This window comes from Dunckerocampus dactyliophorus, chromosome 9, assembly GCF_027744805.1.
Source record: "Dunckerocampus dactyliophorus isolate RoL2022-P2 chromosome 9, RoL_Ddac_1.1, whole genome shotgun sequence".
In the NCBI taxonomy this organism is placed as follows: Eukaryota; Metazoa; Chordata; class Actinopteri; order Syngnathiformes; family Syngnathidae; genus Dunckerocampus; species Dunckerocampus dactyliophorus.
In genome coordinates this window covers 25,711,558-25,722,769 of record NC_072827.1, presented here as the reverse complement: position 1 = coordinate 25,722,769, position 11,212 = coordinate 25,711,558, and the positions used below count along the sequence as shown (strand labels likewise).

Here is an 11,212-nt window from a genome sequence, read left to right as displayed (position 1 = left end):
TTTATGTACAGAGTAACAATCTTGCTGGGTGCTAGTGTTAGCACTTTAGCAACTGTCTACTGAAGCAAGAGATGTTTTCATGTTATCACAAGGTATCCACAGATTGCTGGCATGCCAGCTGTCAGCATAGCATACTAGCTATTTTGCATTTCATTTCTATTACTTGTATACCCGTGACCCTGCACACAAATGAGATATCAGTATTGGTAGTGATGGATAAAAAGGTCACAAGTCAGAGTATCATAAAACAATCTTGTTGATACACACTGCATCAAAACACAGACAAGTGTCTGATATTTCACAAAGGTTCTATTAAGGGGTGTGAAATAAATACACAAAGCCTTGTTGAACAGGTGCTGAAAATCAATACAACAATGAAAAAATAAGCTGCAACTCTACTGCAGACGGTATGCATGCCGTATCTGTTTGCTTGCCCTACTTCTTTCCATTGGAGCTATTGTATCACACCTACTTTCCAAAGGAATTTTCTTTTGTTAAATCTTAATCCAAAAGCTTGGAGTGCTCTATTCGTGTAATGGTCCAGTCTGGTGCCACTCCTTTAGTGAACTCCCTTTGAAACCTGCACAAGTCATACAGTTAAATCAACAGTCGTAAACGCAGGAGTCGGTATGTCACACACAATTTATACTCACTCATAATTTGCAGTCAGCAGCCTCTTGGTTTGTGTTTCTGCCTCTCCAAGAGCCACCTGGAAGATACGAGTCCCTTCCAAAGTGTCGTCAGGAAGCTGTGCGCTTGTCAGGTACCAGAAACGCATCAAAATACTTACAAACCTTCTCCCTGGAGAAACATATGGATTTATTACTAGCAAGATCTGGTTATGATCATAAAGGTGTTTATTGGCTGACCATTGTCATCGTAGTAGATGCCAACATCTCCTGGTGTGGTGTACATGACCTCGTCGGGTTCAGCAGACAGCGCGATTTTGTACATCAGTGGGAGTAGGCTGCACTTTTCCTCCAGCTTTCCAATTAACTGGCAAAATAAGACACAAATGTGTTGTATTTATCGAGATACAGATTCACTGCGAAATATCAATTGATCTAGGCTACGTCCAGATAAGTTCGTCTATTTAGTGTATGTAAACGTATGATGATAGGAATTGTAAAACAATTGTAAAGCAGGTTGATGGTATGAAATTGTGCTTCATAATCATGCATATCTTGCCAATTTAACTTTTGGGTTTGTTCTCAATTCAGTGTGCTGTCACAGACAAAAATGTACATCCTCACTCACGTCTTTGGCCACCAGCCCGTCAAGAGCATCAAAACGACACTGAGACAGTAGTTTTGAAACATGACAGAAAGCCTAAAAGACACAGGAATAAAATGTTAACAGCACGGAATGACAGTAGTTCATATACATGATGAAAAAGTCCAAGAGTCTATAATACAGGAATAAAAATGATGAACTGATAGAGCTGCAAACTTTTTGTAACTCTGACCTGTTTCGCCCCTTGTGTGAACTCGTTGATGTTGAAATCCGAATCAAAATATGCTCTGATAAGAAAGTAGTAAATTCGTGTTCGTATCCAAATGAAAGGGTTTGGGATGCCGACGACCACCACCTTCTGATTGTGTTTTTGTTCGCCCCGGTCGGGGCTGTACGGTCGAAAAGACACCCCCACGCCACCGGGAGATAGGCAAGAAAACTGTGCTTTTCTCCACCGTTTTAAGCTGACACTTTCGTGTTTTACAAAGCGACAAAAGCCGTTTAATGATGACAACCTAGGACAACTCCTCAGTAAGATGAGCGACATCTTGTTTTACTCTTATTGTTTTCCTGTCCGGCTAGGTTTATCTTCCGACTATGTTCGTTTAAAATGTTTTTTTTTTAACGGCAGAAGGTTGTTGGAACATGAAGATTAATTCAATAATAAATTTACGTACGGATTGACGCATATATTGGGGTCCACTGTCAAGTCAATTTTGATACAGAGCTCATCTTTTACACCGGAACGTTTCTTTGTATTGTTGTTTACGTGGGGAACAATGTGGATGTAACATAAATATAAAGCATGCATTTACATTTGTGAGCATTTGTGTAAAATGGCGTCTCAGAAAACAATACACGTCCCAATATTTACAAACGTAGATCGGGATGTATTTCTGCAAGATATTTATCCAGGGGTAATGTGGTTTTAATCTTAACGGTATTATTGTTACAATGCCTGAAACGATTACTTTAATATCCTAGACGTGCCATTTAGTCATGTGAAGTCAGAATGTTGTTTTCTCTGTTTTATATGTTTCTGATCTGTGTTGAGTCACACACTTTAAAAGATTAATCAATGCAAATAATGGCCATGATCTCGGATGCAAAGGGTGTTTAAAAAACAAACAAACTCGTTTTTAAATATGCAGGACACTTAACATACATTTTTTAAAACAGCCAATACATGTAACATGCATTTTTTTGTTTTTAAATATTCAATACAAACAGGTAACAACATGTTGTATAGGTCCGGTACAGTAACATGTGTTCAAGTACACGTAACAATGCCCAATAGACGTGAAATGCATGTTTTAAAATGCCTAGTATATGTGTAACAGTGGCTGCAAATATGATGTTGTAGCATAAACCAGCCGTGCTGAGGGGTGTGTATCTGGGGCCATGTGTGGACAAATGGACTGTCGAGTATCTTGGACAAAAGGGTGGAGAAAAGGAGGTGAAGATACATGTTTCCACAGTGCCACAGATGAATTTCCTGCAGAAAAACTTTGTGTACAGGTGATTTTCACCTTTATCTCAAACATTTACAAACTGTAACATACACAATGCTTCATGTTTTCATCTTTATTTATCTCACGTCTTCACAGAAACATTTCAAAACTCACAATGCTTCATGTTGACAGGACGCTTCCATTCAATGAATTTGTGAAAAGGACATCTGAGAAGAAACACTCAGACTTCTTCCTGTGTGAGGTACATCCTATGTACTCATTTATGTAAATGACTCCCAACAAGTATCACTTTTGATAAGTACTGTCATTTAACAATACTGTATATTTATGAGTGTGGTAGAAGTCTGCATGGTGTACAAGTTTATCATTGTGAGAGTTGTTGCTAAATATTAGGTACATGCAAGTACAATGCACATGGAATAAGAAATATTGAGTATGTTGATAAAGATTGCACTAACACTCAGTGTTATTTTAGGACGAGAGTTATTACCTTCGATCTTTGGGAGAAGATGCTCGAAAGGTATTTAGGCTAATCCAACTGTTGAGATCTTTTATGCAGCCAACAGTTTGTCTTTGTAGGAACCTGCTGATCTGAGCAAACAGTTCCCAGAATTAGCAGAGGACTTCCATGTCCCACCTTTCTTTGACGCCCACCAGTTTTTCTCCAGTGTCTTCCGCATCAGCTCCTGTGGTCTTCAGCTGTGGACACACTACGACGTGAGTGTTGTCTTCTGAACAAAGCATGACGTGATCAGAAATGAGAAAATGCAGACTGTTCTTGTATTCTGAAGGTGGTTCATATTCCGTCAGGTAATGGATAACCTTCTGGCTCAGGTGACAGGGAGGAAAAGAGTGGTTCTCTACAGCCCCCAGGACGCATTGCACCTTTATTTGAAAGGCAGGTAGACCTAAAGGTCATGCGATATTTTTATGACTGCATATAATACTAGGAGGTCCGCTTTTTACTGATTGTTAGGTGACAAATCAGAGGTAGTAGAAATTGACTCGCCGGACCAGAACTTGTTTCCTGACTTTGTAAAGGCAGCGAGATACGAGTGTACGCTGGAGCCTGGAGATCTGCTCTTCATTCCCGGTAAGACTATCCATTGGTGTTTTGAAACGCTTAATCTTAGTGTCGCTGTTCTTGCAGCGCTGTGGTTCCATAACACCCTTGCACTGCAGTTTGGTGTCGGTGTGAACGTGTTCTGGCGCCAGCTGCCTGTAGACCGCTACGACAGAAAGGACTCTTATGGTAACAAAGACCCAGTGGCTGCAAGTCGAGCCCTTCAAGCACTGGAGCGAGCGCTGCACCATCTGGATGAACTGCCACCTGAGTACCGCGACTTCTATGGACGTCGAATGATTCAGCAAATACAGAAGCGGACCTTCGTTGGTTGTCCATCAAGCACAAGCACAAACACAACAACAGCCAGCAGTCCGTCCATCAAACCTGCATGACTTGTTAGCACACCACATTGGATTTGTGAAATATGAAGAAAATCCAAGGAATTACTAACACCATTCTTACACAAAACTCATGCTTGAGTAAAAGTAAAGATACCTTCCAGGAAAATGACTTGAGTATAAGGCTTAATGTAGCTGCTATTTATTGTACTTCAAAGTACGCTCACTAAAAATGTGCTCAAGTATTCAAAGTAAATGTACAAGTAAAAAGTAAAAGTGTTTGTTTATGTAGCCTCAGATCATGGGTCGGGAAACTTTCTAGCTAAGAGAACCATGAAAGCCACTTTTAAAAATATGTACAGTATTTCCGTGAGCGCCATATACATTTTTTTTTAACACCAAACAACCGAATATGTGTATTTTTAATCAAGACCAACAATTTTAGAATATAATAAGTCTTAAGTATATTATTTTTGATAACATTGTTAGACTGAAGCTAACCAATAATAAATAAAATGGTTCTAACCATTAATGTGATTTCTGGTTCCACATGGTTTTGCAACGTACTCCGTATCCTTCTTTTTGCCATCTTGGTCAAAAGGGTTTGCTCTGCAGAATTAGCTAGTTATTTGGTGAAAGGAGGGAAGACCCCAGTAGGCGAGCGCATTATCCAATAATAATAAAGTTTCTTACTTTCTGAACTCCTACTAGCCTCTTTGGAACACAACGCTCGTTTAATGTGAATGTGTAACAATTACCTCACTAATATTCAACTGAATACATTTAAAAAATATATAAGTTCAATGTGGATGTGTTAAAACTACTTGATTAATAATAGAATAAATAAAAAAACAAGTTCAATGTGAATAAATTACAACTAGTTGACTAATCAACCAAAAAAATGTAAAAAACAAGTTTACTGCGGCTGTGTAACTAGTTGACTAACACTGTACATTGCATTTTCAAAACGACAAAAGTTTAATGTAAACTTATAACAAGTAGTTGACCAATGTTTAACTAAATAACTTCATTTAAAAATGAATGTTTATCGTGAATGTGTAACAATTACTTCACACTTAACTAAACACCTTAAATTGTCATTGTCATTGTCGATGTATCATTGCGAATCCCTATACTTTATGGCCGTAACTTCCTGCTTATATTTGCGCCTCAAACAAAGCACCAATCACAAGCCTTCTGCGCCTCAAACAAAGCACCAATCACAAGCCTTCTACTTCATCTTTGCATTGATTGGCGCGCGACATCATAGTACTTCTTACAACCATTGGCTCAGAACAAGGAAACGTATCGAGTAGCGTGGATGACTGTTGGAAATGTACCGGAAAGTATCCATTTTCATTTTTTAAACACTAAAGTAAATTCAGTCCTAACTAGTAGCAACATTTACAAAACGACACGTGACTGTACACCACTGGTTAAAGACATAATTATGTTGGATTGGGTATCAGCAGCGCAGCACGCACACCACAAAGAAAGTCATTTCGCATCCATCCACCCATTCATTTTCTATGCCGTTTATCCTCACTAGGGTCGCGAATATGCTGGAGCCTATCGTTTATGGGATTAAAATAATTTCAAACCCACATAATGCTTAGTGCATGTAAAAATATTGATTAAAAAACCTGAACTAGAAGATTTAGTGGGGAATCCCTGACTAAAGTTTGTCCCAGATTATTTAAAATCACCATTAAGACAGTCATTCATCTTCTAATATTTACCCTCTCGAGGCCCACAGGTTAGCTGGAGCCTATCCCAGCTGAGTCAAGGACTACAATTGCAGGTACACAACGTTTGACACTTTATTGCACAAAGATAATCCCTTTGATTTCATACAAACAAGTTAAAGCTTTGTAAACAGTGAAGCAGCATGTCCTCAGTGTCTTTGACGTCTCCTGCGTTCACCGCTTGCGTCCTTGTGGTCACATTTGTTTAGTGAATCTCAGCAATCGCGTGTGTGCACTAAAGCTTAAATAGTCATGTATGTTGGAAGTACTGTTAGGTATTAAAGCTTAAATAGTCATGTATGTGGGACCAAGAGTGACTCAAAAGGTCACAAATTACCTCCTTGCTGGATGAAAGAGACTGGAACTCATGCTCAGAAAGAAGAAGACATGAACAACATTAAACTAGTTGGCTAAAAATACACAAAACTATGAGCGTTCATTATGAAAACACACACAATGCATTCATTCACTGTCAAAAAATGGTGGACGGACATTGAAAAATGTGTGAAAAAGGCAAGTACATGATCAGAGGCAACCAGCAGAGGGCAGTGCAACAGGATATGTGTCATGCGACAGTGGCATTGTCCTTCATATCAACACTTGATTGACAGTTCGGCCTAAGGGGCTTTCTGATGGCGTGCACAATACACACCATTTGTCTTATCAAAGAAAACACATCGTGTGTTTGTGTTGTTTAGTCTGCAGACATATGATTTGTAAAAGTGTGGATCTTGATCTTGATGACTTTCCTCACAGTCCAGTCTCCGCTATGGACTCTGGGCCATGCCACGGCTGGACTTGATCTTCTCCAGTCTTTTAGTGAGGTGGCTGTTGTTGGACTCAAGTTCATCGATCTTGTCCAGTGCCGAGCGCAACTGAGAGGGGAGAGAAAAGGTGCAACGATTCGCTGCTAGGGAATCTTGGAGGTGTCAGAACAACAACAATGTACCTCTCTCTGCAGCTTCCGTTTCTCCGCTTTCAGCTCATCCTCCACTTTTTCTGCACTTTCAGCTGCTGACTTGTACCGCGTTACCTGACCCTCAAGTCTGCTCACCTGCATATAAACAATAACAAAACGAATGACACAATACAATCTATCGATTTGTCATCTTATTTTCACCTTACATTTTGTTCTAATGCAGTCACTTCTTGTTCTGCCTTCACAAGTTTGAACTTCATGTCGCTGACTTGCCTGCTGGAATCTCCTGATAGAAATGCTCACATGATGACATCACATATGAAGAGAAAGGATGCAAGAAGCAAGCTAGAAGTTGCAAGCACGCAGCAAGAGGTCTTACTCTGCAGTTCAACTATGTTGGAGTCGTTGCCGTTTTCCACGACTTCATCATCAGCGCTTGAACTGCCTTCTATGCCGTTTTTCTGGCTCTTCTGGCCCAGTTGGGCTTTTAGCTTCTTTATCTGAAAACATCATCATAACATACATCACAAAAGTCAATACAGTCCTGAAGGTTTATTATATCTTTTCATGGGACATACAGCTTGTATAACAGTGTACATTTAAATTAAAAAACTAAGGATGCTCTGGATCGATCGGCCACCGTTCAGCATCGGCCGATTTCCATGAAGAAGCATGTGATCGACATATGCCAATAAATGCCTTTCAGCACCGATCACAAAATCCTATCACCTGTGGCTCGTACTATTGCAGCCTGTTGCGATCCCTACGTGCAGTGTAGCGTCCTCCTCCCACTTTCCTTCACACTGCGCAGGTGTGCCAAAACAAAAACAAACATGTCTGCTGTGTGGAACTGACCTGCCAATACATGCCATGAAAAATATCTGCCGGGAGTAATGGTAATGGTTTAATTTCTTTTGAACATGCATACAAGTTACATTGGAATACATCACATTACAATTCATAGTTCCGCATGTCCAAAAAGGGGTAGCACGTTAAAAAGCTTTAATTTCAAAGTTAATACATTACCTTCATGTTTTTTTGCATTTAACTAACAATATACATGCTTAAGAGGCTGACATGAGACAATGACCTTGTTGTTGGTTTTGCAACCCGAAAACAGCTGAATTTTATTATTTTCCATGGAAAAATTGTTTTGAAAGCAGTCAGCATTCAACCTTACAGCTTACATGCACCTAAATGAACACACCTCTTAATCATTCAAATTGACTGGTGTATGAAATATCAAAGCATGCAGTCTTTACATAAAATTTGTTTGTCAAATGTGGCCCCTTGTTGATATTCATTATGTGGAAACAGTGTTTCATGCATGACACATTGGCACACTGTACAAAACAAGGCCCATACAGAAATGGATGATTTTAGTATAGAAGAAGTTACTGGACCAGACAGGACCTCAAACTATCAAAGTCCTCTGGGATGAATTGAAGGCCTTTCATTGTTCATGCAAAAAAGAATGTCAGGCCTACCTGCTCTATCATTTTTTCTCGCTCATCCACCAGTTTCCTGAGGCGAATCTCTGCAAAAATAAAACAGATGTCAGAGAAAACAATGCCTGGTCAAACTTTAGGGATTTCAATTCATGCAAGTAAATACTGCAACAAAATAAAAAATCCAAGTAGTAAGATAACGTCATACCAGGAGCAGGTGGAGCCAAAGGCGATGTGAGGGGACTGGGTCAGATGCATGCAAAGTGCATCCAAGGAGGGGTGATGGAGTGTGAGGGAGGTCAGTAAACATGCACAAACTCAGGAGAGGAGGGCAAACAGACAATATTTAACAAAACAACAGGCTTAAGTTGGACTACAGGTTGGAAGATGCCTTCAACAAAACATTTAATCATGATCACAACAGCGTATTTGTCTTTTAATTGTGGATGGACACATTCATTGAGTGCAAGCATGTTTTAGAACCAAAAAATGCTGCTAATAAACAAAGTAAACTGACAAGAATGTTTATTGTAACCAGTGGAATATGCTATCATTCTGTACTTATAGGAAAAGTGGACTTCTTGTAGTTGAACACGATTCACCTTTAATCCAAAGCGTGTCTTCAGTTCTGAATGTTTTGATGCAGAGTTCCCATATTTAAATCTCTGGTAGGTGTTCAACAAGTCCTTTATTGTCAAATGTGACTGTTTTGCTTGGTTTTTGAGGAATCTGAACTCTCAATAACAGAGCAGAGAAGATCCCTACCACACAGGATGGAAGACACACATCAGAGATGCTCTTAGTACTTGTGTGTATCCTAACTGGGTGTTTGTCAAAACCACCAAACACAAAGGTGCCTCTACACCTGACAGTGAGACCAAAAACATGAGATAGAATGTCATGGTCGAACCTTACGTGGTTCGTTTGTTAGCAGCATCCAAAAAACCCCTCCAAAAAACACGACTGTCCAACATATGAGGAATCCCAATATCCCAAACTACAAGATTGCCCTTAAAGGAAGACATACATGACATGGAGGAGTAGCTATCCCTATAAGAAAAAACATTAAGATCAGTTAAATTAATCTGATACAATACCTTTCCTCTCCCAACATCTATGCTTGATAACTCAAGAAAAGAAAAAGGTAAAAAAATAGTAAAACATGACACAGATGTATAACAAACAGCCAACCCTGGATCAAAATTTCCTCACCGAACTAGTCACCGCCGTAGAAATACATCTGCACTTGAAAAACCCTCAAAAACAAAGCACTGGAAGCAGACAATGTGGACCCAGTACGGAGAAAAGAAGCACCTATATTCCTATATTCGGAAAGGACAGACCTTCTCTACCCGCCTCATCATTGGTCAGTTCCATTTTCCCTGGAAAACATCAACAGTCAGTACAATACCAAAGCCAAGAAAAGACCCAAACAACCGCACAAGTTACTGTTGAACTCTAGAAGCCTCCTCTGCCACATCGGAAATCTGAAGAATATTCACCATATTCAGTCAATAGGCTCATTGCACGACACCAAGGAGATAAAGAACACCCACAGAGAACATCCTCCGACTGTCAGATAGAATATATCCATAGAAGCCTAACAACAAAAATAAATAACCCAAAGCATGGCACAATGGGCTCCGACAGACTACTGCACTGCTTTTTCAAACTCTCAAAACCTACCCAGTCCATAATCACATAATTCCCCATCAACAAACAAATCAAGATCTGCATTTCCTCTGCCATGTCCACAGCTTTAACACAAGCAGGTGACCCTCAAGGAACAGTCTTGAGTCGACTCTTCGTCACCTACTTAAAAAGACGTTGAAGGTATTAACCCGCCAGCGAACACTGGCAAGGTCTCATAGTATGCAGATTACCGGTTCTACTGGGCCAATTCAAAACCAACCAAACTAGTAGCCAAAAACATCAACACATGCATCAATACAACAGAAAACTGAGTCAAACTCAACCCTACAAAAACTACATTTCTTATTTTCCGCAAAACCCCAAAAATGACATCAAAATAGCCTTCTAAATTCAGACCGTCGTCGTTAGTCCAACATAGCATGACAACTTGGAAACAAAAGCAAACAGCAGATGAAAATGAGCCTGCTGTACAAAAGAATGGTGTATCCCCATACACAATTCTAAAAATCTACCTGTCCTATAGCCAACTTCTCTTTGAAGACTCCTGCCTGGATCACAGTCTCCAACACCAAACTCAAGACAAAGAACTGAGAATGGCTCCAGATTCCCAGTATTTATTAGCAACCACTAAATATTCATCATAGCCACAATTCAAACAGACATCACACTTCAACATGTTTAATGAACCCTGCCACATAGGAAGTACACTCAACGTCATACTGTATTCTACAACTGAAATCACCCACTGACCCACACACCCGGTCCTAAGCAACCTGACAGCAAGCATGAATAGATAATACCATGCAGCACCTACACACACATCCTTTCCATCTTCTCATTTATGTGTTAGATGATGTTTTGGTCCTCATGTGCTTTGACCTAGACTCTCACCCACACAAGCCTTTTATACTGTCTACTACCAAGTGAAAAGTTTCGATAGGACAAAAATAGGTAGAAATTCTGTTCTGTCGCTCTAGGCTCATGTTCCGTCCTAGTGTTAAAACATTTAGAACGGAAGAAGCCTCTTGGATTAAAAGTCTTCAACCAACAAGAAGACATCCAGTTACCTTGATTCAACCTTTGGGGATTACCATGGCCTGGATGACTGAGAATCGACACAGACCTATCTTTGAAGCAATTTGTTTTTGTATTGACATGACTATGACATGAATGTCTGAATAAAACATCTGCTGACAAAAGCTTGCAGTGTACTTTCTGAATATTCCAATTACTTAGTTTTTTTTCTCCAAATACAACACACAAAAAATATGTAAATTGGATTAATCAAGCCAGAAAATGAGTGCAGTAAAAGGTCCCAGGTCAAATGTCCTGCTTCAT

At 39.7% G+C, this 11,212-nt stretch overlaps 3 protein-coding genes across 7 annotated transcripts in view; 1 reads left to right on the top strand and 2 right to left on the bottom strand.

The window, feature by feature from the left end:
• Window positions 1–232: 232 nt before the first annotated feature.
• On the bottom strand, window positions 233–1,916 carry maip1 (matrix AAA peptidase interacting protein 1). Its single transcript, XM_054787501.1, has 5 exons — window positions 1,466–1,916; window positions 1,258–1,329; window positions 870–996; window positions 654–801; window positions 233–580 (listed from the first exon to the last, which is right to left on the bottom strand). The coding sequence occupies exons 1-5, from the start codon at window positions 1,778–1,780 to the stop codon at window positions 502–504; spliced, it is 741 nt and encodes a 246-aa protein (XP_054643476.1). The 5' UTR covers window positions 1,781–1,916; the 3' UTR covers window positions 233–501.
• A 114-nt stretch (window positions 1,917–2,030) lies between these two features.
• On the top strand, window positions 2,031–4,828 carry tyw5 (tRNA-yW synthesizing protein 5). 4 transcript variants are annotated; one of them, XM_054787255.1, is made up of 8 exons: window positions 2,031–2,150; window positions 2,597–2,751; window positions 2,841–2,946; window positions 3,181–3,225; window positions 3,285–3,422; window positions 3,516–3,603; window positions 3,682–3,798; window positions 3,856–4,828. In XM_054787255.1, exons 1-8 carry the CDS (start codon window positions 2,070–2,072, stop codon window positions 4,161–4,163), a joined length of 1,038 nt encoding a protein of 345 aa, XP_054643230.1. In that variant the 5' UTR covers window positions 2,031–2,069; the 3' UTR covers window positions 4,164–4,828. The 4 variants fall into 4 exon arrangements, with proteins under 4 accessions (XP_054643230.1, XP_054643231.1, XP_054643232.1 ...); XM_054787256.1 differs by having other exon boundaries at window positions 2,877–2,946; window positions 3,856–4,826; XM_054787257.1 differs by lacking the exon at window positions 3,181–3,225.
• A 1,084-nt stretch (window positions 4,829–5,912) lies between these two features.
• Window positions 5,913–11,212, bottom strand: part of lrrfip1a (leucine rich repeat (in FLII) interacting protein 1a) — a 45,338-nt gene continuing 40,038 nt past the window's right edge. For both annotated transcript variants that reach the window (XM_054786675.1, XM_054786674.1), the window contains 5 exons: window positions 8,261–8,310; window positions 7,153–7,273; window positions 6,980–7,059; window positions 6,804–6,908; window positions 5,913–6,729 (listed from right to left, as the gene is read on the bottom strand). In XM_054786675.1, the coding sequence (XP_054642650.1) occupies window positions 6,622–6,729; window positions 6,804–6,908; window positions 6,980–7,059; window positions 7,153–7,273; window positions 8,261–8,310 (464 nt within the window). In that variant the 3' untranslated portion in view covers window positions 5,913–6,621. The remainder of the gene's footprint in view (window positions 6,730–6,803; window positions 6,909–6,979; window positions 7,060–7,152; window positions 7,274–8,260; window positions 8,311–11,212) is intronic.

Coding starts and splice junctions, on each gene's coding strand:
- maip1 (XM_054787501.1), bottom strand. CDS start 1,780: ATGTCGCTCATCTTACTGAGGAGTTGTCCTAGGTTGTCATCATTAAAC. Junction 802..869: donor CATCTACTACGATGACAATG/GTCAGCCAATAA, acceptor ATGTTTCTCCAG/GGAGAAGGTTTGTAAGTATT. Junction 581..653: donor CTGCTGACTGCAAATTATGA/GTGAGTATAAAT, acceptor TGACTTGTGCAG/GTTTCAAAGGGAGTTCACTA.
- tyw5 (XM_054787255.1), top strand. CDS start 2,070: ATGGCGTCTCAGAAAACAATACACGTCCCAATATTTACAAACGTAGAT. Junction 2,752..2,840: donor CAGAAAAACTTTGTGTACAG/GTGATTTTCACC, acceptor ACGTCTTCACAG/AAACATTTCAAAACTCACAA. Junction 3,226..3,284: donor TGGGAGAAGATGCTCGAAAG/GTATTTAGGCTA, acceptor TTGTCTTTGTAG/GAACCTGCTGATCTGAGCAA.